The sequence below is a fragment of the Notolepis coatsorum genome, assembly GCF_963971535.1.
Source record: "Notolepis coatsorum genome assembly, chromosome: 13".
NCBI lineage: Eukaryota > Metazoa > Chordata > Actinopteri > Aulopiformes > Paralepididae > Notolepis > Notolepis coatsorum.
This window is the reverse complement of record NC_140177.1, coordinates 6,184,582-6,210,745: the sequence shown is the minus strand read 5'-3', so window position 1 is coordinate 6,210,745 and position 26,164 is coordinate 6,184,582. Positions and strand designations below refer to the sequence as shown.

The 26,164-nt window shown below is 41.6% G+C and overlaps 1 protein-coding gene across 1 annotated transcript in view; it reads right to left on the bottom strand.

Annotated features, from left to right (window-relative positions):
• Positions 1 to 1,298: 1,298 nt before the first annotated feature.
• Positions 1,299 to 26,164, bottom strand: part of hepacam2 (HEPACAM family member 2) — a 36,137-nt gene continuing 11,271 nt past the window's right edge. The window contains exons 2-9 of the mRNA XM_084327488.1: positions 25,993 to 26,164; positions 19,992 to 20,276; positions 16,385 to 16,684; positions 11,546 to 11,680; positions 9,371 to 9,392; positions 7,079 to 7,113; positions 5,973 to 6,046; positions 1,299 to 4,971 (exon numbers count right to left, since the gene is read on the bottom strand). The exon at positions 25,993 to 26,164 is cut by the window's right edge and continues 188 nt beyond it. Of these exons, the coding sequence (XP_084183614.1) occupies positions 4,843 to 4,971; positions 5,973 to 6,046; positions 7,079 to 7,113; positions 9,371 to 9,392; positions 11,546 to 11,680; positions 16,385 to 16,684; positions 19,992 to 20,276; positions 25,993 to 26,164 (1,152 nt within the window). The 3' untranslated portion in view covers positions 1,299 to 4,842. The remainder of the gene's footprint in view (positions 4,972 to 5,972; positions 6,047 to 7,078; positions 7,114 to 9,370; positions 9,393 to 11,545; positions 11,681 to 16,384; positions 16,685 to 19,991; positions 20,277 to 25,992) is intronic.

Sequence of the window (26,164 nt, the reverse complement as noted above, 5' to 3'; positions counted from 1 at the left end):
AATACCAGAATACATTCAAAAGATACGTGTTAATACAAACATACATACACACAGTACATACATGCATATACTGTATACTGCGTACATAATAATATATAATAACCCACCCACCTGCCTACAAACCTACCCACCCACATAACCCAATGCATACCTACATGGATGACCTACGTTTAGCTCAGTTAAAGTATTTTTACTATTTTAGTGATAACGGGTTTTGGAGACAGTGTTGTTTCCCTGTTATTGTCCCTGTTTTTCAGAGACGAGAGTAGTCTCTCTTTGTCTTTATGTGTCGTTGTCGGCGTGAGCGCCTTACTGTCTCACTACAATGAGACGAAGAGCCTTTGGTTTGAGAATCAACACCTGTCTCCTGTCTATCCGTTCTGTCCTGCACTTGGGTTCAACACACCGTACCCACTGTAACAGATTTGGGCTTTGAGACGCCTGTTTGATCAGACAGTCACCAAGTCATTTCAGGGTCTCTGAGATATTGGAGGTAGGTTTAGCAGGTGTTGGTGGATGACGTGAATGGTTCTCTAAAACGGATCCGTAAAGAAGAGGTTTCGTTCACTAACTGTAATGGGTCTGTTCTGCTTCATGTATTACATACCATGTCATTTTATTTGGTTGTTTGGTGTGTGTTTGTATAATTATTTCTCTTACCTCTGTGATGTATGTGTTAACAGAACTCAGTTTAGGGCGACAATAATGTGGTCAAGAGGCATGGTTTCTATCTTGTGCCTGAACTGGCGTGGCTTCTTTTATTCACATGTCAGCAGTAGTTGTACGACTCTTCTCTCTGTGAGAGACGTTGGAGGAGAGAACGAAAGGGGTGGGCACCTTTCATTTTATAGTTGCCCTAAGGTAGAATACCTGGGTGGCTACGCCCAGAGCGCCCTCCAGTGGGGACAGATATATATGCACCAAGGCAATCACTGGTGGAGACAATTGTCTACACAGGTAAACAGTTACTAGTGTAAACAGTCATATGTACAGTTAGACAGTTACTAACAATCCTATACAGAGTCTCTTATCTCAACAGTATGTATCTGTCTTTTTTCTATTTGATTTGATTTGATTTAAAAGACCTTTTGTCCTCTCACCAGGCCACCATTGTAAATAAGAATGTGTTCTTAATTGACCTGCCTGGTTAAATAAAGGTTACATTAAAAAAAATATATCAATAAATACACTTCATAAAAAGACAATAAATGAATAAATAAATAAATACAGTTAACATGGACTCGCACACGTCTGTTTGGTACCAAAGAAAAACTCACAAACGACCAGACAGCACAGAATAAAGATGTATAAATCTTTATTCAAATACAAAAGTACATCATGTAAATGGGAAACTGTACAATAATTTAGTGAACGGCCTGCCCGTCCCCGTCGTAACATTTCAGTATAACCACACGTTGAGGAGAAAATCAACTGCTACATTCATGGACAGAGGGGTCATCTGTTTCCTTACGAGAAATAAATAGAATCAACAGAAACATAGTATTCAGAAGAACACAAAACGCATAAAGAATCTTCAGTATAAAGAGTTGTACAATATTTACAGGTGAATATCATGGTATAGCATTATCTTCATAAAGGTGCTGTAAGTGGTATTTCTCTGTTAAAACAAAAAGGGTTAGATAGCTCTACATTCTGACAGCCATCACTGATACAGAGTGTCTGGTCAGTAACATGGGTCTCCCCAGTCCCTCCGCTCTGCAGTAAACAGCCATCACTGATATAGTGTCTGGTCAGTAACATGGGTCTCCCAGTCCCTCCACTCTGCAGTAAACAGTCATCACTGATATAGTGTCTGGTCAGTAACATGGGTCTCCCAGTCCCTCCGCTCTGCAGTAAACAGCCATCACTGATATAGTGTCTGGTCAGTAACATGGGTCTCCCAGTCCCTCCACTCTGCAGTAAACAGCCATCACTGATATAGAGTGTCTGGTCAGTAACATGGGTCTCCCAGTCCCTTCACTCTGCAGTAAACAGACATCACTGATATAGAGTGTCTGGTCAGTAACATGGGTCTCCCAGTCCCTCCACTCTGCAGTAAACAGTCATCACTGATACAGAGTGTCTGGTCAGTAACATGGGTCTCCCAGTCCCTCCACTCTGCAGTAAACAGCCATCACTGATATAGAGTGTCTGGTCAGTAACATGGGTCTCCCAGTCCCTCCACTCTGCAGTAAACAGCCATCACTGATACAGTGTCTGGTCAGTAACATGGGTCTCCCAGTCCCTCCGCTAAACAGCCATCACTGATACAGAGTGTCTGGTCAGTAACATGGGTCTCCCAGTCCCTCCGCTAAACAGCCATCACTGATACAGAGTGTCTGGTCAGTAGCATGGGTCTCCCAGTCCCTCCACTCTGCAGTAAACAGTCATCACTGATATAGAGTGTCTGGTCAGTAACATGGGTCTCCCAGTCCCTCCACTCTGCAGTAAACAGTCATCACTGATACAGAGTGTCTGGTCAGTAACATGGGTCTCCCAGTCCCTCCACTCTGCAGTAAACAGCCATCACTGATATAGAGTGTCTGGTCAGTAACATGGGTCTCCCAGTCCCTCCACTCTGCAGTAAACAGCCATCACTGATACAGAGTGTCTGGTCAGTAACATGGGTCTCCTAGTCCCTCCACTCTGCAGTAAACAGACATCACTGATATAGAGTGTCTGGTCAGTAACATGTGTCTCTCAGTCCCTCCACTCTGCAGTAAACAGACATCACTGGTGTAGAGTGTCTGGTCAGTAACATGGGTCTCCCAGTCCCTCCACTTTGCAGTAAACAGACATCACTGATATAGAGTGTCTGGTCAGTAACATGTGTCTCTCAGTCCCTCCACTCTGCAGTAAACAGACATCGCTGATGTAGAGTGTCTGGTCAGTAACATGGGTCTCCCAGTCCCTCCACTCTGCAGTAAACGCAAAATAAATCTTCTGGTATCCCGTTCCCACTTTATCCAATCAGGAGAGAGAACGCCAAAAATGGTAAAACAAATAAAATAAAAACTAGTTTTAAGCAAATATGTGCTTGAAACAAGTAAGATGATCTGCCAGTGCAGTAAGTAAAGATGTCTATGGTTCTCTCTCCTGATTGGACGATGTGGGAATGGGATACAAGAAAATAAATGTTTATTTACCGCAGAGTGGAGGGACTGGGAGACCCATGTTACTGACCAGACACTCTATATCAGTGATGGCTGTCAGAATTAAGGCTGAACGATTAATCGATTTTAAAATCGAAATCGCGATTTGAAATGATGCAATTAGCAAATAACAAAAAATATATATATACGCAAAATTACAAAAATAATTATTTTTATTTTAACCAGGAAGTCCCATTGAGATACAAGATATCCTTTGCAAGTTGTTGTTATTGTTGTAGGAACGGTTTGGGAGAGGGAGGTAAGGGGTTTTAGATTGTGTGTTGTGAAGTTTAGACTTCAGAGAGGGAGAGTAAAGTACAGAAAAAAGGTACCGTTGGGCACCGGTGTCGACTCCCAGGTAAAAAGAAACATTTTCAGGTGTCCCGAACAGACCCAGTGCGTAGGCCAGATGCAAGCCGCATTATACAATAAAGCTCTGTGGGGCTGCTTAAAAAAAGTATTATTATAATCGCAAATTTAATCGCAATCGCAATATCTGTCCGAAAAATCGCAATTAGATTATTTCCCAAAATCGTGCAGTCCTAGTCAGAATGTAGAGCTATTATTTTAACAAAAAAACTAAAAACCTTTATACCTTTAAGTATCCTTCATGCAATAACCTTGTGCATTCACCTGAACCCTTGCCGTCTTTCAAGACTGACGCCGTGTTCATCTTTTCGGGGCGGGGCTCAGAATGCAACATAAATATGATTCAACAGCTTCCGGGGGACAAACAGAAGCCTCGTCGTAGTCAAACTTAAATAAATATTTGAAATAGTAAGTACTGTAGGGCATGGGAACTACTGTACTGTGCAAGATGACATGACATAATTTGCATCTTTCTCTCTACCCATGGTAGGTGTTACTGTTAACCCTTTCACTACCACACTACAGGTTAACCCGTTCACTACCACACTACAGAAGGTTAGCCACACTCTGTAGTGTGGTGGTGAAAGGTGTGGTAGTGAAAGGGTTAACCCTTTGTAGTGTGGTATTGAAAGTGTTAACATTCTGTAGTGTGTTAGTGAAAAGGTTAACCTTCTGTAGTGTGGTAGTGAAAGGTTAACCTTCTGTAGTGTGGTAGTGAAAGGTTAACCTGCTGTAGTGTGGTAGTGAAAGGTTAACCTTCTGTAGTGTGGTAGTGAAAGGGTTAACCTTCTGTAGTGTGGTAGTGAAAGTGCTAACCTTCTGTAGTGTGGTAGTGAAAGTGCTACACTTCTGTAGTGTGGTAGTGAAAGGGTTAACCTTCTGTAGTGTGGTAGTGAAAGTGCTAACCTTCTGTGGTGTGGTAGTGAAAGGGTTAAACAACTAATATTCACCTTGTCATGCGCAATTTCGTTACGTGGTCCTTGTTTAGTTTTTTTTTAATGGTTCTGATCAACCGCTGGCATTTGGCTTGAGCTTCTCCAACACACTAGACATCTCTCAGGCCATTCAACCAACATTTCTACCTCACGGTAACGTAAAAAAAAAAAAAAAAAAAAATTGACATTTGACATTTTTGTCCAAGAGAAGGCAGACGATAACGGTGCATGATCAGGTTGCATAAGACCATCCCTTCCCCCGAGAGGAGTCCACTGTAAGAAGTGCCTCAGGCCTTTTTGATAAGCAGACGCCAGCATGGGATATATAACAACGTACAGTATCCCGTGAAGTGATTGGTCCAGGCAGGGCAGGGGGGGGCGGGCTCTCAGGTTTCCGGCGGCTGGAACGTGAGCAGGCTGTGGCCGGGGGTTTCGGGGACGTGGCGGATGACGTCGTAGATGGTGGTGTGTGTGTCCTGAGCCGACTCCAGGCGGGCGAGAGATCTGCAAGACGCCTGGGAGGGAGACACAGAGACACACCACGTCTTACATTACATTTATACATTTAGCTGACGCTGTTATCCAGAGCCACTTATACAGATTGTGAACAAAGAGTCAGCAGGAAGGAAGGGTGCCTCTCTGGCAGCTAAGTGTTACGATGGGTGGAACGTTTAGATGGCATGACGGTGGTAGAGGTGAGTAGAACCCAAATGCAGACGTAGACACGAGGAGAGGCAGTGGAGGGTGAGAGAGACGAGGCACGAGTCGAGGTTGTAAATAACAAGCTTTACTGAACGTAGCAAACGATTAACGTTACAAGGCTTGGCAGAAAACAAAAGCGAACTTCAAACTCGAAAACAAACCTCAGCAATGCTGGAAAACGTGGGCAAACAATAAATGAACGGACTCATGGGGAAATACAGGAAGCTTCACAAAGTAGACAGCACACGGGGACAAGGGTAACATGAGTAATGACCCAGCAAGGAATGCTGGGCAGACAACACTTAAATACACAGACTAATTAGAGACATGAGGGTGATTGGTAAATTAGACACAGCTGGGGTAATGACTAAACAGAAAACATAACAGGGTTAATATACTGAAACATGACAAGACCAAACAGCACAAGGGAGACAAAACTAAATTAGACAATGGGGCACAGCACAGACAACAGATGAACAAACAACAGATTGGTGATGACAGACAGGAAATTAATAAATACAAGACAACAAAGACTGAACTACTACACTGAACTAGGCCACCTGGTGGTTGAAAGACGTAGTTCAGGAGTGGGAATTGTCCATGGACAAATGGAAGTTGTGAAGCAGGACCGCGGGGAACGTTACAGCTAAGGGTCCATAACATTGTGCGTCAAACAGTGTTGAACTTGAGTGTTACACTCTGAGTGCATAGTAGTAAAGACATATTAGCATGATAGGTAGTAGTATAAGTAATATAAGTATAGAGTTAAGTATTACATAAAATAAATACATAATTTATATATTGTGCAAAATACCTGTCTGGATTCCATTTTCCCAGGTATGGAAACAAACTCATAGATACCAAAGTCCTCTGTTGCATCCTCATGACCTGTTGACACAATGATAATAACTATCATTTACTGTAGTAACCTCATGACCTGTTGACACAATGATAATAGTTAGCTATCATTTAGTACAACTTAGTGACATTTACTGTAGTAACTGTCCCCTTTAAAAGCATAAATATATAACAACATGATATGGGGGGGGGGGGGGCGACAGTGTCTCAAAAGCGCTATATACATGCAGTCCATTTACCATTTTAGCATTTAATGGAATACAGAGAGATAAAAAAAAAAACAAGATTCACCAAACGCTCATGTCGGCTATAGTAGAGTATATAATATTTGGCTATAGTATAGTATATAATATTTGGGTATAGTATATAATATTTGGCTATAGTATAGTATATAATATTTGGGTATAGTAATAGTATATAATATTTGGGTATAGTATAGTATATAATATTTGGGTATAGTATATAATATTTGGGTATAGTATAGTATATAATATTTGGGTATAGTATAGTATATAATATTTGGGTATAGTATAGTATATAATATTTGGGTATAGTATATAATAATAGTATATAATATTTGGGTATAGTTATAGTATATAATATTTGGGTATAGTATAGTATATAATATTTGGGTATAGTATAGTATATAATATTTGGGTATAGTATAGTATATAATATTTGGGTATAGTATAGTATATAATATTTGGGTATAGTATAGTATATAATAAATCTCATCTCAAACCAAACCTCTTATTCATCTACTCTGCGACTTAAAATACGCACACACAGGTTATTATTATTGGACTTATAACAGAGTAGCAATCGATTGAATCTACCGATGGGGAAACCCGCTGTAACGCTGCACAAGGCGAACAAACACGTAGAGCGAATACTGTTCATTACAGTCAGGTAAGATGTGAGGAGGAACAGACACATTCTGTTGTGATGAGGGGAGCTGTTTGCACAAAGGCTGGATACACACCAGTGCTGGCCAACAGCATGGAATGTGGGGGTTATAAACAGCACAGGTGCAGAGAGTATAGCCAGCAGGCCGTAGCTTACCTGAACGATGGGTTCTCTTCTCCTCCGTTAGAGGTCTGCGGAGGAGAGACAAATAGAGCAGTTAAAGGGTAATTCTGGTATTCCTTAACCCTATTATTTTCCATCGTTTGGTGTCTAAAAATGATGACTAATGGGGACAAGACATTGTGGAATCGGTCCAGTAGTGAGGGAGATCGCTTCAGCCGGCAGCCGCGAATCGCGATGTAATCGCCGGGGGCATTTGTGCATGTAACGTTTTATATTTATATTATAATAATTTTATATTACCGCATATATATATATATATATATATATATATATATATATATACCCATATTTCTGAATATACCTGCATGTAACCCCTCTATATATTTGCTTGTACACCTGCACATAACCCTTAGCTCTGTACTATAATGCTGTATATACCATATATATATATATATATATTTATTCCCACCGCATATATACCTATCCTCACCTGCCTGTACTGCACATAGTGCCTTACTATATCTATATCTGTACATATCCTACTGTTACTAATTACGCTGCTGGCCAGTAGTAGCCATACTGTCTCTATTTATATAGTACAACTCTGTACATACATCTGATTAGCACTACACTCAGTAGTACTAATTTGTGTATTTTGTACCCAGTTTAATCACCTGTACAATCACCTGTACATTGTACATTACTGTTGCACTTTACTGTTACATTTGCACTCTGATTGGATGCTAAAGTTATTTCCGTTGTATTGTACCTGTGCTGCACGATGACAATACATTTGAATGTAATGTAAAGAAGAAGTGAAATGTAAACTCAAAAGGTCTGTCTCTGTAGGGATCCTTTACTAGGGCTGCACGATTTTGGGAAATAATCGAATTGCGATTTTTCTGACAGATATTGCGATTGCGATTAAATTTGCGATTATAATAAAAAGAAATGTAAGCAGCCCCACAGAGGTTTATTGTAAAATGCGGCTTGCATCTGGCCTACTACGCGGTGGGTCTGTTCGGGACACCGAGCCTGAAAATGTTTCTTTTTACCTGGGAATCGATACCGGTGCCCAACGGTACCTTTTTTTCTGTACTTTACTCTCCCTCTCTGAAGTCTAAACTTCACAACACACAATCTAAAACCCCTTACCTCCCTCTCCCAAACAGATCTTGTATCTCAATGGGACTTCCTGGTTAAACAAATAAAAAAAAATTAAAAAAATTGCGATTATTTTTTGTTTTGTGATTTGATAATTGCATCATTCCAAATCGCGATTTTGATAAAAAATATCGATTAATCGTGCAGCCCTATCCTTTACATAATGTTGTCAGACACGTATACTCAGGGGTGCAGTCGTAATATGGGCGGAGGCCAAACGGTATCCTATTATTATGCAAAGTCTAGGCACTTATCACCTAGACTTTGCATAATAATAGGATGCGCGCACTTCGAAGCCCAAACGCCGTTTGACCGCGGTTGCCCAGCGCTGCACCACTGCGTATACTAACAGTCTGAGCCTGTCAGTGTTAAAACGAGCTCTTTTACTGGCCGTACTTCGACGTGAGAAGACGCCCCAGAGGAAACAGAGCGGCTGCCGGCTGAAGTGATACTAACTGGACCAGTTCCAAAATGATTTGTCCCTATTAGTCAGTTACCCAAATTATGGAAAAATAGGGTCTAGGTTTAAAGTTTATTTACATACCTTCAGAATGTATGATTCATGTTTGAATTAGTGCTGTCAGGCGATAAAAAAAATGTATCTAATTAATTACAGGATTTGTAATTAATTAATCTAATTAATCGCATTTTTATCGCATAACCATTTTAGGCCTGATATTCTATATTATATAATCATATTTCAAATGGCATGTGTCCGCGGATGGCAGAATTCAGTACTGTATCTACAAAACCTTCTGTTTAATCATCTTCCATTTATTAATTTGCTTAGATTTTTCAGGTCTGGTCAATTTGAGCATGGTGTTATTCACAGTCAAAGATAAAACTTTTTCTTTATTGATATTCTCATTTGGTTCATTACAATTTACTCAAGCCTAGTAACATACACAGTATTTCTGACACTGGGAATACATTCCCTGAGATCCAAAGATGTCCCTAGAATCAGATACCAAGAACATGCAAATGAACCATATTAAAAAAAAAGTCTCTAAATGTGTATTCTACGTTCTTATGGAATGAATAAGTTTAAAAAATATTTAAAAAGAATTTCATAACGTGATAATTTGCTGTGTAATTAATTAATCTAATTAACGTGATAAACTGACAGCCCTAGTTTGAATATTTAACATGTTGGTGTCTTACCTTTTATAGATGCTCATGATCACTGAGGAGAGAGAGAGAGAGAGAGAGAGAGAGAATTCTTTAGAGTCAATGCATTTGAATGTGTTTTTCTCACACACACACACACACACACACACACACACACACACACACACACACACACACACACACACACCTACACACACACACACACACACACACACACACACACACACACACACACACACACACACACACACACACACACACACACACACACACACACACACCCTGACATTTTGCCCCAGTGCCTTTCAGAGAGACTGACATTTGCAAGTGATTTACATTTACAGATAAGCACAACATCTACCTGCAAGGCTGTAGTCCATGGCAGCGGTCGGTGTTATTATTCCACAGAATTATGATCATCTCTACAGCGGCCAACATTTCTACAATGTTGATGATGATGAGTCCTTTGTCACACGGTTTGAAAACTCAATGACCAACTTAGAGGCACAATCTGTAATGCCGTCAAACAGTGACCTCCAGGCTAAAGGGCTCTGCTTGGTATTGCACTTTGTTTACTTTTTTTGTTTTTGGTCTGAGGTGTGGGTTGGAATGAACTCATTATACTGTGAATTCATCCTGGTCCCTCTTGGCAACCCCCCCCCCCCCCTATCTCCACTTAACTCCAACCCACACATCAGACAAAAACAAAAAATGGAAACAAAGCACAATACCAAGTGGGGCTCTTTTTCCCTAGAGGTCGCTGTTTGATGACATCACAGATTAAAACGTAGAGATGAGATGCTACAGGGGGGGGGGTCTTCTCATCCAGGTCTCAGTTCATCATCATCACACAAACTAGGTTACTAAAAGAGAATTGTGTATGTTAAACACTTAAAGGAATACAAGCTAGCCTAGCTTAGCACAAATTAATGAAAGTGGATACAAACCAACTAGCCTATGTTGGCCAAAAACACCTCTCCCGGTGTTTTTTAAGCTAGGCTAGTGGTCCATATCCGCTTCCATTCATTTGTGCTAAGCTAGGCTAGCGTGCAGCCGGGTTGGCTTTCTACTGAACGCAACAGAGAGGAAATTGGTATCTATCTTCTTGTCTGACTCTGGAGAAGACTGTAAGCGCATTTCCCATAATGTTGGCGTGTTCCTGTAAAGGAAAGCAACACTAGGAGAGATTTTCATTGGTTGCTTTTTGTTTTCAAATGCGTTCATTTTAACTTTCCATTATGCCTAAAACAGACTTTAGCTGTTTACCATCATATTCCCTGAGACCAACAACCTTTCTCTGTCATAGAATAGTCAAGGGAATTGGGAGACAAGCTTTTTGGTTTAAAAGCACCATCTGACTGGAATAATCTACCAGCTCATTCAGATCAATTACTTCTTTCCATATCTTTAAGATTCCGTTGCTTGTTTATTTAAAATCGACTTGTTCTTGTTTTTAATTTCTATTGGTTTTATGACACGTGTAAAACATGCATTACATCAGGTGAGGTGAGGAGTGTGAGAGCCCTTGTTCTTCTATGTCCATGTCTTTGTATGTTTATTGTTTTGCATCATTGAATTGTTTATCATTTTTATTTTTTTTTCCACTTTTTCTCCCATTTTCTATTTTTTCTCCCATCCCAATTTCGTATCATCCAATTCAACCCTCCCCTGTCACGAACGCTGTTTCTTGCCTCCCACAAGCCGGCTGCAATGTGGACTAAGTCATACATAGCACAAGTCCCCTCCGGTACTTGAGGTAACAGCCGTCGCATCTTTTCACCTGCGCAGCTCGATCTCTCAGTGGCGAGGAGTAACGCGTGGGAGGCTCACGCTGCCCCCGACACTTCCTGATTCTACTGCGCAGGCGCACCAACCGACCTGTAGGAGTCGCTGTCCACAACGCCCGATCCCCACCCATCAGTTTCCCACCCCCTAATACGGCCAATGTGTATTAGTACGGACGACCAGCTAAACTGAAAGCAAATGTGGAGCGCTGGGCTCGAACAGGCGAGCCCAGCGTCTCCTGTATTCGTGGCGAGCGCCTTGCCCACTACGCCGCATCATTGAATTGTTTATCATTTGTTATAGTTTGTGTTTTGTTTTTCGCCTGTATGTTGTTGATTTTTATCTTTTTCTCTCGGTTTTCACCCTCGAACACATTTTGAAATGAAAAATGAAAAGCATGCATATAGGAGGAGGACGTCTCACCTCTCTTGGGGTGGCAGGTTCTCTTGAAGAAGACGAGGAGCATGCAGCCGATGATGAAGAGAGAGCAGACGGTGATGGCCGCCAGGGGAGACACAATGCTGCTCTCCTGGACGTTTCTCTCCTTTCCTGGGTACTCTGCGAGGGAGACAGGGTTCAGTCACTTTCTGTCCTGTCCTGCGTAATTACTGTCCTGTGTACTTACTGTCCTGTGCCACTAGGGGGAGGGGGGGGGGGTGTCATGTAGTAGCAGGACAGAGGCGGGACAGTAGAGGTGGGGGTGAGGGGGATAATCAGAATCATATTTTGAGATTTGGCAGTGTCTTATAAAGGAACACGCCAACATTATGGGAAATGAGCTTACTGTCTTCTCCAGAGTCAGACAAGAAGATGGATACCAGTTTCCTCTCTGTAGAGTAGACAGGTATCCAGCTGCAAGCTAGCCTAGCTTAAAACTCAAATGAATGGAATTGGACCACTAGCCTAGCTTAAAACTCAAATGAATGGAATTGGACCACTAGCCTAGCTTAAAACTCAAATGAATGGAATTGGACCACTAGCCTAGCTTAAAACTCAAATGAATGGAATTGGACCACTAGCCTAGCTTACAACTCAAATGAATGGAATTGGACCACTAGCCTAGCTTACAACTCAAATGAATGGAATTGGACCACTAGCCTAGCTTACAACTCAAATGAATGGAATTGGACCACTAGCCGAGCTTACAACTCAAATGAATGGAATTGGACCACTAGCCTAGCTTAAAACTCAAATGAATGGAATTGGACCACTAGCCTAGCTTACAACTCAAATGAATGGAATTGGACCACTAGCCTAGCTTACAACTCAAATGAATGGAATTGGACCACTAGCCTATAGCTTAAAACTCAAATGAATGGAATTGGACCACTAGCCGAGCTTAAAACTCAAATGAATGGAATTGGACCACTAGCCTAGCTTACAACTCCGGGAGAGGTGTTTCTGGCCAACAGCTATAGGCTATTGGTCCATAATTATCCATTATGACAAAAAGGCTGTCAGTTTATCGCGTTAATTAGATTAATTAATTACACAGCAAATTATCGCGTTATGAAAATTAACTCAAAATTAATTACAAAAAAAATATATATATATATTTTTTTTTTAATAACTTTTTTTTTGTATCTCATTCATTCCATAAGAACGTAGAATACACATTACAGACTTTTTTTTATATGGTCCATTTGCATGTTCTTGGTATCTGATTCTAGGGACATCTATGGATCTCAGGGAATGTATTCCCAGTGTCAGAAATACTGTGTCTGTTACTAGGCTTGAGTAAATTGTAATGAACCAAATGAGAATATCAATAATTTTTTTTAAATCTTTGACTGTGAATAACACTATGCTCAAATTGACCAGACCTGAAAAATCTAAGCAAATTAATAGATGGAAGATGATTAAACAGAAGGTTTTGTAGATACAGTACTGAATTCTGCCATCCGGACACATGCAATTTGAAATATGATTATAGAATATAGAATATCAGGCATAAAATGGTTATGCGATTAAAATGCGATTAATTAGATTAATTAATTACAAATCCTGTAATTAATTAGATCATTTTTTTTAATCGCCTGACAGCACTAGACAAAATGTATGTCATAAATGTTATGATGAATTGAAAATGGGGGACCCTGATGTAAACAAGACGAAATACTTTCTCTGGCCTGCATCCCCTTAACAATTGTGTGTATTGAGCCGTACTGTACTGTACCCATTCTGCAATCTGTTAAATAAAGTTTTCAATCAATCAATCAATCAATCAATCAATCATCCGCGTCCATTCATTTGTGCTAAGTTAGGCTCGCTTGCAGCCGGATAACGTTCTACTCTGTAGTAGAAACATGCAGCTGTATAGTAGTAACATGAGCGCATTTCCCATAATGTTGGCGTGTTCCTTTTAGTCATAGTCACACGGCGTGGAGGTATATCAATTATGGAAATAAGTTGACCATCTCCAGGCCTCTGACAGTTTAGGAAGTGGCACTAAAGTGCCCAGAGATGATGTAGTGGTTAAGTGCCCCCCCCTGTTGCCTTGGCATGCGATGACCGCACCTTTTATTTGGCTGTAAACCTACTGTAGCTACACACACACTGTTGTAGTAACACTGTAGCTACACACACACTGTTGTAGTAACACTGTAGCTACACACACACTGTTGTAGTAACACTGTAGCTACACACACTGTTGTAGTAACACTGTAGCTACACACACACACTGTTGTAGTAACACTGTAGCTACACACACACTGTTGTAGTAACACTGTAGCTACACACACACTGTTGTAGTAACACTGTAGCTACACACACACTGTTGTAGTAACACTGTAGCTACACACACACTGTTGTAGTAACACTGTAGCTACACACACTGTTGTAGTAACACTGTAGCTACACACACACTGTTGTAGTAACACTGTAGCTACACACACACTGTTGTAGTAACACTGTAGCTACACACACACTGTTGTAGTAACACTGTAGCTACACACACACTGTTGTAGTAACACTGTAGCTACACACACACTGTTGTAGTAACACTGTAGCTACACACACACTGTTGTAGTAACACTGTAGCTACACACACACTGTTGTAGTAACACTGTAGCTACACACACTGTTGTGGTAACACTGTAGCTACACACACTGTTGTAGTAACACTGTAGCTACACACACTATTGTAGTAACACTGTAGCTACACACACACTGTTGTAGTAACACTGTAGCTACACACACTGTTGTAGTAACACTGTAGCTACACACACTGTTGTAGTAACACTGTAGCTACACACACACTGTTGTAGTAACACTGTAGCTACACACACACTGTTGTAGTAACACTGTAGCTACACACACACTGTTGTAGTAACACTGTAGCTACACACACACTGTTGTAGTAACACTGTAGCTACACACACACTGTTGTAGTAACACTGTAGCTACACACACACTGTTGTAGTAACACTGTAGCTACACACACACTGTTGTAGTAACACTGTAGCTACACACACACTGTTGTAGTAACACTGTAGCTACACACACACTGTTGTAGTAACACTGTAGCTACACACACACTGTTGTAGTAACACTGTAGCTACACACACACTGTTGTGGTAACACTGTAGCTACACACACACTGTTGTAGTAACACTGTAGCTACACACACACTGTTGTGGTAACACTGTAGCTACACACACACTGTTGTAGTAACACTGTAGCTACACACACACTGTTGTAGTAACACTGTAGCTACACACACACTGTTGTAGTAACACTGTAGCTACACACACACTGTTGTAGTAACACTGTAGCTACACACACTGTTGTAGTAACACTGTAGCTACACACACACTGTTGTAGTAACACTGTAGCTACACACACTGTTGTAGTAACACTGTAGCTACACACACACTGTTGTAGTAACACTGTAGCTACACACACTGTTGTAGTAACACTGTAGCTACACACACACTGTTGTAGTAACACTGTAGCTACACACACTGTTGTAGTAACACTGTAGCTACACACACTGTTGTAGTAACACTGTAGCTACACACACACTGTTGTAGTAACACTGTAGCTACACACACACTGTTGTAGTAACACTGTAGCTACACACACTGTTGTAGTAACACTGTAGCTACACACACACTGTTGTAGTAACACTGTAGCTACACACACTGTTGTAGTAACACTGTAGCTACACACACTGTTGTAGTAACACTGTAGCTACACACACTGTTGTAGTAACACTGTAGCTACACACACACTGTTGTAGTAACACTGTAGCTACACACACTGTTGTAGTAACACTGTAGCTACACACACTGTTGTAGTAACACTGTAGCTACACACACTGTTGTAGTAACACTGTAGCTACACACACACTGACGTGTTGTTTAGTTTCTTTGTCTGTCCGTTGGTTGTTTATATTTTCTGTTTATTCTATACTTTTTTTTTTTTATACTTTTTTAGCTATGGCGACTTACTGTGAAGCACTTTGGTTGACAAGTGTCACGTCTAAACGTGCTATACAAATACATTTGATTGATTGATTGATTGATTGATTGATACTGTTGTAGTAAAGCATCATCTTCAACGAAATCGATACTGCATATTCTGTTTGACTGCGTCGCCATCACGTTACAGCCGGTATCAAACAGGAGACCCCCGTCGTGTCTTCTCCCCCATGAAACCATGACGACAACATAATCAACGTTCCAGTCGTCGGCACACAGAAACTCCAGCGGCCGTAATAAAACCTGGTCGACCGGCCGGACCAGCTGTCATCCTCTGTGTTTACTTTCACATGATGGAGTCACTGGACTTTGAGACCGGCCCGGGTGACGGCTAACGTGGCAACTGGTGGGGGGGGGGGACACACACACACACACACGCACACGCGATATTATTCACAATATATCACACTGTGAATCATGTCATCCATAACCTTACATGCCACAGATTAGCATCTCTCCGTAACCGTGTGTGTCTCCCATACAGGGGAGGGGAGGGGAGGGGGGTGTGTCCTGTGTGAACAGATTGTCCCGCCTACACTATCCTCCCCCCTCTCTGTATCCCCCCCCCCCCCACGTTCCCAAGCCGTGGGCCAAGTATTCGTCCAATGCCTCCTCTCGCTGTGCCCTCATCGACCGCCCCCTCCTCCGCTCTCTTGGCGTGGCGCGTCTCGCCCGCTGTTCACGGCGTTTACCTTACCGTATGTCTTCCACCGAAACACGCCCCCTCCCCCTCCCCCTGCTGGGGGGAATAAACAAAACTCGCCCTCTCTCCTCGACCCACCTGTTACCAAGCTGGCCACCACCATGGTGAACCGGGCCTGGTCCTCCTTCTGGGTCACGCTGTTGGACGCGCGGCACAGGTACTCCTCGGCCTGCGCCAGGCGGTAGGAGCGCACCTCCAGCCGCGGGCCCTGGGTGATGACCCGCGTGGCGTTGCGGCTCTGCGAGATCCACACGAAGCTGCAGGGCGGGTTGGAGTTCGCCCGGCAGTCGAAGGACACCAGCTCGCCGGGGTTCACGGTGAACACCTCGCCCGTCCGTAGGCCCTGGCCCGAGTTCACCGTCAGGTTGTAGGGGCCGTCTGTGGGGGGGAGGGGGGGGGGGGACCATGTGAATTATTAGGGGGGGAAACCATCGGTGGTAGGCTACTGATGTTCCTGTACGTTCCTATTAGGGATGTCCGATATTATCAGCCGATATTGGCATTAAAATGTGATATCGAAAGATATCGGTATCGGTTTTCAACAAAAAAATATATATATAATTTTTTTTTACATTTCTATAACCTTTATTTACCCAGGCAAGCAAGTAAGAACAAATTCTGATTTTATTTATTGTCAAAAGTATGCATAATGTTGTGTTAATTCCACAACAAGAGATATGTAATGTTAATTACCTGAAATTATTACGTTTTTTGGGGGGGAAAACCCTGCATACATTGGTATCGGTTGATATGGGTATCGGAAATTAAGAGTTGGACAATATCGGTATATCGGTATCGGTAAAAAAGCCAATATCGAGCATCCCTAGTTCCTATACAACTCCCTGGTCTGAACCCTCCTTATTTCATACACATGTTGTCATCTACTCCCTGTGACACCAGAGCTGCTCACCATATCATCTCTATAACACCAGAGCTGCTCACCATATCATCTATAACACCAGAGCTGCTCTATAACACCAGAGCTGCTCACCATATCTATATAACACCAGAGCTGCTCACCATATCATCTATATAACACCAGAGCTGCTCACCATATCTCTATAACACCAGAGCTGCTCACCATATCTCTATAACACCAGAGCTGCTCACCATATCTCTATAACACCAGAGCTGCTCACCATATCTCTATAACACCAGAGCTGCTCACCATATCTCTATAACACCAGAGCTGCTCACCATATCTCTATAACACCAGAGCTGCTCACCATATCTCTGTAACACCAGAGCTGCTCACCATATCTCTGTAACACCAGAGCTGCTTTATAACACCAGAGCTGCTCACCATATCTCTATAACACCAGAGCTGCTCACCATATCTCTATAACACCAGAGCTGCTCACCATATCTCTGTAACACCAGAGCTGCTTTATAACACCAGAGCTGCTCACCATATCTCTATAACACCAGAGCTGCTCACCATATCTCTGTAACACCAGAGCTGCTTTATAACACCAGAGCTGCTCACCATATCTCTATAACACCAGAGCTGCTCACCATGTCTCACTAGATGTTTCCTGTGTCAACACAGATTGCCCCCCCCCCCCCCCTCTCTACTTTTAAGGACCCTATCGCAGAGTTGTTCACACACACATCTACAACTGTCACTTATCTTGATTGGACATTTTGGTTTATTTATTTATATTACATGTATCTGCCTGGTTAAATAAAGGTTAGACAAAAGAAAACAGCAATGCCTTTTCTCATGGGGACTGCTACTTTATCATTTAATTGAGCTGTAATTAACACAAGGATTCCAATGTCCCCGATGACATCACTGGTGGCCACATTCAAACTAATTTACTCTCAATATCTGTCAAACTAAATGAAATGAATCAACGTTGTTTTTTAACCTACAGTACCTTAACTGCAGCTACGATGGCAGGACAGACTACCCGATATGACGAATGCACATGCAAATAGCTCTATCAAACTATCACAGATTTACATAAAACTACCAGGAGTACCAGAACATATTTGCCTCTGAGCTTCTTGAAAGTTCAAACACAAAATAGGAAGCAGGGAAAAGGGAAGTGGTCATGCATTGTTCCCGTCTAGTAATCGATTTCTCGTAACTGATCCCTGAGATTAGATTAGATTAGATTAGATTAGATTCTGTACCTATCCCTCACCCACTCTCACTGGTTACTGCTGCGAATTACTAGCACAGTGTCTTTATAGCTGTATCACTGTACATATTAATACTACAACTCTGTACATACATCTGATTAGCACTATATCTTATACCCAGTTGAATCACCTGTGCTTCTTTTCGTTGTATACTGTGCTTGTGCTGTATAATAACAATGCATTTGAATTTAATCTATAGAATAGCTTTCAAACTGAAGACACGTAAATTAGGACGTTCCCATCGATCATGTTTGGCACTCTGAGCAAGGCATTAACACTGCCAGAGTTGGGGGTTGATTCCCTGCTGGTGCCACCCATACTGAAAAGTATAATGTACTATATATACATAGTATGCAGCAATTTCCTTGTGAAGCGCTTTGAGCGGCACTAGTACATACAGTACATACAATAATAATAATCTAATAATCTAATCGAATGATGGAGAAGATGAAGAGGAGGCTTTTTAACACCCGGCCCATACAACAGTTGAAAATGAGCTTTGGCTATAACACTGTCTCACACATTTACAGTCATGTGCATTAATGTGTGTTGTCCCTGTTCAAATAAAGTCTAAACTAAACTAGGAAGAAGAGAATTAGGAAGAATGGAGAAGTAAGACAACTCCTTCCCTCCCCACTAGTCTGAGGGTCCACCTTGGGCAAGTGTTAGTACCCGCTCTAGCCCCCCTACCCAGGGATACAGGGTGTTAGTACCCTCTCTAGCCCCCCTACCCAGGGATACAGGGTGCCGCACTGCCTTGTGTGTGTGTGTGCGTAGGGATACGCAAAGGCTAAGGGAGAAAACCCTGAAAGAAAACCGCACTGCCTTGTGTGTGTAGGAATACGCAAAGGCTATAGGTCATCACCGACCTGTAAGGAAGGGCATCCGAGGTATAAAACGAGCTACAAACCAAAAGTGATGACTCCAGTGGCGTGGAGTCATCATCGCCCGTCCAACCTCACTGTAGTGGGAAAATATTAGGGATGCTCGATATTGGCTTTTTTACCGATACCGATATTCCGATATTGTCCAACTCTTAATTTCCGATACCGATTCCGATACCGATATCAACCAATACCGATATATGCAGGGTTTCCGCCCAAAAAAACTGAATAATTTCAGGTAACTAATAATTTCACTGGATGCATTCAAAAGGCTTTCTAAATGTAAGCATTATCTGTGCAAAATATGATCATTAAAAAAGTAAAAATTAACATTACATATCTCTTGTTGTTGAATTAAACCAACATGCATACTTTTGACAATAAATAAAATAAGAATTGGTTCTTACTTGCTTGCCTGGGTAAATAAAGGTTAAATAAATGTTAAAAAAAAAGAAAAAAAAATTGTTATTGTTTTTTTCTTTTTCTTTTGCCGATACCGATATTTTCCGATATCACATTTTACTGCCGATATCGGCCGATAATATCGGTCGGCCGATAATATCGGACATCCCTAGAAAATATGAACGTAAAACGAAGATGATGATGACGAGGAGGAGGGGGATGAGGGGGGATATGACGAAGAGGACACTCACAGAAGACGCTGAGACCCAGGGCCCGGCTGTGCCGCTGGCTGACCGGGTTGCCGGCCACGCAGCGGTACTCGCCCATGTCCTCCTTCCTCACGGGACTGATCACCAGCGTGGCGTTGTCCGGGGAGAACCGGTGTCTGTCCCCGGGACCCAGCGGGACGTTGTCCCTCAGCCACTGGAAGCCCACCCTGGTGCCCCGGTCCACGGAGCAGGTCCAGGTGACGTTGCCCTTGTCCTCCACGACGGTGGTGGACGGGCTCTTCTCGATGGTCGGCATGGAGACGGGGACTGCAGGGGGGGGAGAGAGAGGGTCGAGGTATTCTGTGAGCCAAGGGCCGTGTCTTCCCGCCGGCGGTGTTACGTTTTGATAAGTCGTTACGTTTGAAGACGTGTTTAAGAAGACGTGTTTAAGAAGACGTGTTTAAGAAGACGTGTTTAAGAAGACGTGTTTAAGAAGAAGTGTTTAAGAAGAAGTGTTTAAGAAGACGTGTTTAAGAAGACGTGTTTAAGAAGACGTGTTTAAGAAGACGTGTTTAAGAAGACGTGTTTAAGAAGACGTGTTTAAGAAGAAGTGTTTAAGAAGACGTGTTTAAGAAGACGTGTTTAAGAAGAAGTGTTTAAGAAGACGTGTTTAAGAAGACGTGTTTAAGAAGAAGTGTTTAAGAAGACGTGTTTAAGAAGACGTGTTTAAGAAGAAGTGTTTAAGAAGACGTGTTTAAGAAGACGTGTTTAAGAAGAAGTGTTTAAGAAGAAGTGTTTAAGAAGACGTGTTTAAGAAGACGTGTTTAAGAAGACGTGTTTAAGAAGACGTGTTTAAGAAGAAGTGTTTAAGAAGACGTGTTTAAGAAGAAGTGTTTAAGAAGACGTGTTTAAGAAGACGTGTTTAAGAAGACGTGTTTAAGAAGACGTGTTTAAGAAGAAGTGTTTAAGAAGACGTGTTTAAGAAGACGTGTTTAAGAAGACGTGTTTAAGAAGAAGTGTTTAAGAAGACGTGTTTAAGAAGACGTGTTTAAGAAGAAGTGTTTAAGAAGACGTGTTTAAGAAGAAGTGTTTAAGAAGACGTGTTTAAGAAGACGTGTTTAAGAAGACGTGTTTAAGAAGACGTGTTTAAGAAGACGTGTTTAAGAAGACGTGTTTAAGAAGACGTGTTTAAGAAGACGTGTTTAAGAAGAAGTGTTTAAGAAGAAGTGTTTAAGAAGAAGTGTTTAAGAAGACGTGTTTAAGAAGAAGTGTTTAAGAAGACGTGTTTAAGAAGACGTGTTTAAGAAGACGTGTTTAAGAAGACGTGTTTAAGAAGACGTGTTTAAGAAGACGTGTTTAAGAAGACGTGTTTAAGAAGACGTGTTTAAGAAGAAGTGTTTAAGAAGACGTGTTTAAGAAGACGTGTTTAAGAAGACGTGTTTAAGAAGACGTGTTTAAGAAGACGTGTTTAAGAAGAAGTGTTTAAGAAGAAGTGTTTAAGAAGAAGTGTTTAAGAAGACGTGTTTAAGAAGACGTGTTTAAGAAGACGTGTTTAAGAAGAAGTGTTTAAGAAGACGTGTTTAAGAAGACGTGTTTAAGAAGACGTGTTTAAGAAGACGTGTTTAAGAAGACGTGTTTAAGAAGAAGTGTTTAAGAAGACGTGTTTAAGAAGACGTGTTTAAGAAGACGTGTTTAAGAAGACGTGTTTAAGAAGAAGTGTTTAAGAAGACGTGTTTAAGAAGACGTGTTTAAGAAGACGTGTTTAAGAAGACGTGTTTAAGAAGACGTGTTTAAGAAGAAGTGTTTAAGAAGAAGTGTTTAAGAAGACGTGTTTAAGAAGACGTGTTTAAGAAGAAGTGTTTAAGAAGACGTGTTTAAGAAGACGTGTTTAAGAAGACGTGTTTAAGAAGACGTGTTTAAGAAGAAGTGTTTAAGAAGACGTGTTTAAGAAGACGTGTTTAAGAAGACGTGTTTAAGAAGACGTGTTTAAGAAGACGTGTTTAAGAAGACGTGTTTAAGAAGACGTGTTTAAGAAGAAGTGTTTAAGAAGACGTGTTTAAGAAGACGTGTTTAAGAAGACGTGTTTAAGAAGAAGTGTTTAAGAAGACGTGTTTAAGAAGACGTGTTTAAGAAGACGTGTTTAAGAAGACGTGTTTAAGAAGACGTGTTTAAGAAGACGTGTTTAAGAAGACGTGTTTAAGAAGAAGTGTTTAAGAAGACGTGTTTAAGAAGAAATGTTTAAGAAGAAGTGTTTAAGAAGACGTGTTTAAGAAGAAGTGTTTAAGAAGAAGTGTTTAAGAAGACGTGTTTAAGAAGAAGTGTTTAAGAAGACGTGTTTAAGAAGACGTGTTTAAGAAGACGTGTTTAAGAAGACGTGTTTAAGAAGAAGTGTTTAAGAAGAAGTGTTTAAGAAGACGTGTTTAAGAAGAAGTGTTTAAGAAGATGTGTTTAAGAAGACGTGTTTAAGAAGACGTGTTTAAGAAGACGTGTTTAAGAAGACGTGTTTAAGAAGAAGTGTTTAAGAAGACGTGTTTAAGAAGACGTGTTTAAGAAGACGTGTTTAAGAAGACGTGTTTAAGAAGACGTGTTTAAGAAGAAGTGTTTAAGAAGACGTGTTTAAGAAGACGTGTTTAAGAAGACGTGTTTAAGAAGAAGTGTTTAAGAAGACGTGTTTAAGAAGACGTGTTTAAGAAGACGTGTTTAAGAAGACGTGTTTAAGAAGAAGTGTTTAAGAAGACGTGTTTAAGAAGACGTGTTTAAGAAGAAGTGTTTAAGAAGACGTGTTTAAGAAGACGTGTTTAAGAAGACGTGTTTAAGAAGACGTGTTTAAGAAGACGTGTTTAAGAAGATGTGTTTAAGAAGACGTGTTTAAGAAGACGTGTTTAAGAAGAAGTGTTTAAGAAGAAGTGTTTAAGAAGACGTGTTTAAGGGGTGGCTAGGTGGTGTAGTGGGCAAGGCACTCGCCACCAGTGTGGAGACGCTAGGATTCGCGTGTTCGAATCCAGCTCTCCACATTGTTTTCAGTTTAGCTGGTCGTCCGCGGTAATACACATTGGCCGTATTACGGGGAGGGAAACTGAAGGGTGGGGATCGGGCGTTGTGAACAAGCGACTCCTACAAGTCGGTTGGTGCGCCTGCGCAGTAGAATCAGGAAGTGTCGGGGGCAGCGTGAGCCTCCCACGCATTACTCCTCGACACTGAGAGATCGAGCTGCGCAGGTGAAAAGATGCGACTGCTGTTACCTCAAGTACCGGAGGGGACTTGTGCTATGTATGACTTAGTCCACATTGCAGCCGGCTTGTGGGAGGCAAGAAACAGCGTTCGTGACAGGGGAGGGTTGAATTGGATGATACGAAATTGTGATGGGAGAAAATATAGAAAAATAGGAGAAAAAGTGGATCAAAAAAAAAAGAAGACGTGTTTAAGAAGACGTGTTTAAGAAGACGTGTTTAAGAAGAAGTGTTTAAGAAGAAGTGTTTAAGAAGACGTGTTTAAGAAGACGTGTTTAAGAAGAAGTGTTTAAGAAGACGTGTTTAAGAAGACGTGTTTAAGAAGACGTGTTTAAGAAGACGTGTTTAAGAAGACGTGTTTAAGAAGACGTGTTTTTTAAGAAGACGTGTTTAAGAAGACGTGTTTAAGAAGAAGTGTTTAAGAAGACGTGTTTAAGAAGACGTGTTTAAGAAGACGTGTTTAAGAAGACGTGTTTAAGAAGACATGTTTAAGAAGAAGTGTTTAAGAAGACGTGTTTAAGAAGAAGTGTTTAAGAAGAAGTGTTTAAGAAGACGTGTTTAAGAAGACGTGTTTAAGAAGAAGTGTTTAAGAAGACGTGTTTAAGAAGACGTGTTTAAGAAGAAGTGTTTAAGAAGAAGTGTTTAAGAAGACGTGTTTAAGAAGACGTGTTTAAGAAGACGTGTTTAAGAAGAAGTGTTTAAGAAGAAGTGTTTAAGAAGACGTGTTTAAGAAGACGTGTTTAAGAAGACGTGTTTAAGAAGACGTGTTTAAGAAGACGTGTTTAATAAGACGTGTTTAAGAAGACGTGTTTAAGAAGACGTGTTTAAGAAGACGTGTTTAAGAAGAAGTGTTTAAGAAGACGTGTTTAAGAAGACGTGTTTAAGAAGAAGTGTTTAAGAAGACGTGTTTAAGAAGACGTGTTTAAGAAGACGTGTTTAAGAAGAAGTGTTTAAGAAGACGTGTTTAAGAAGACGTGTTTAAGAAGACGTGTTTAAGAAGACGTGTTTAAGAAGAAGTGTTTAAGAAGACGTGTTTAAGAAGAAGTGTTTAAGAAGAAGTGTTTAAGAAGACGTGTTTAAGAAGAAGTGTTTAAGAAGAAGTGTTTAAGAAGAAGTTTTTAAGAAGAAGTGTTTAAGAAGAAGTGTTTAAGAAGACGTGTTTAAGAAGACGTGTTTAAGAAGACGTGTTTAAGAAGATGTGTTTAAGAAGAAGTGTTTAAGAAGACGTGTTTAATAAGACGTGTTTAATAAGACGTGTTTAAGAAGAAGTGTTTAAGAAGAAGTGTTTAAGAAGACGTGTTTAAGAAGAAGTGTTTAAGAAGAAGTGTTTAAGAAGAAGTGTTTAAGAAGACGTGTTTAAGAAGACGTGTTTAAGAAGACGTGTTTAAGAAGACGTGTTTAAGAAGACGTGTTTAAGAAGAAGTGTTTAAGAAGACGTGTTTAAGAAGACGTGTTTAAGAAGAAGTCTTTAATTGTCATGCAGATTAACACACACATGCGAGATGGGCGACCCACTGGAACACACACACACACATGCACTGAGTCGCCGATGAAATGTATCTCTTGCGAACATGGGCAGAGAACATGCAAACTCCACACAGAAAGGCCCGGGAGATACCCCACCATGGGTACCATGGCAACCTAGCCCCTTTCGTGACTGTGATGCACCGAGTGAATCCACAGTCACTTGCTCCTCAATAGCAAACCAACCTATGTTGACCATGAAGGACTGGTTCTGCCCGAACCGTTCGCTAAACAAGTATCACAGAGAAATGTCAAAGGTACTCACAGTTGCACAAGGGTTTCGGACAAAAATACGTGATGGTTTGAAAGCTCGGCGTTGCTAATCAACATTTTAAATGATTTTTATAAACGTGTAAACATCACGAGGCAGCGTTGCTGCAAAATGGGTTCTTCTCTTCTTCTGCATTTTAGGGAGCGAGCGCTGTGATTGCTGGGCGCACCAGGCATGTCAAAATGCAGAAGAAGAGAAGAATCCATTCAACTGTGAGTACCTTTGAAATGTCTCTGTGATACTTGTATAACGAACGGTTCGGGCAGAACCAGTCCTTCATGGTCAACATAGGTTGGTTTTTAGGGTGGCCAGGTGGTGCAGTGGGCAAGGCACGCACCACCAATGCTGGAGACGCTGGGTTCACGTGTTCGATCCCAGCTCTCCACATTGTTTTCAGTTTGGCTGGTCGTCCGTACTAATACAATTGGCAGTATTAGAGGGTGGGAAAGCTGATGGATATGTCCTGGGCGTTGTAAACAGAAAAATACTCCTACAGTTTGGTCGGGCGCCTGCTCAGCGAAGGAAGGATCTGGAGGGAGGTAGTGTGACCTTCCACACGTTACACTCTCCCAGTGAGAATCTGCGCTGCCAGGCTGGCTGCCGGCTGGCTGCACATGTGTCGGAGGAAAGCATGTGATAGTCTCCGGCCTCCCGGACCAACAGTAGGGGGTAGGGGGGGGTGCGCAACAACCAGGAAGGGAGTTGGGAATTGGCATAACGACTAACAGTGGGATGGAAGACAAATCGGAAAAAGAGGAGGGGGAAAAAAGATAGTAAAAAAATAAAAATAAAACATAGGTTGGTTTGCTATGGGCTAGGAAATGACTGTGGATTCACTCGGTGCATCACAGTCACGAAAGGGGCTACTGGCAACCTGGTCCCCAAGCGGGAAACGAACCCAGGACCTTCTAGCTGTGAGGCGACAGTGTTAACCACGTCCAGGTCAGAAACAGCGTATCTGATTGGTGGTCCACCATTTCAACAGGACCATAACAGCACCTCCCCCCCCCACGCTCACCATCCACCGTGACCCGCACTGTCCTCTCCACCTTGACGACGGGACCGGTCCTGTTGTGGAACCCGATGTTGAGGTCCAGACGGTAGTCCCCCTCGTCCTCGTCGCCCAGACGCTCCAGCAGGAACGAGGCGTTGGGCTCTCGGAAGAACAGCCGGTCCTGGTACGTCATGTC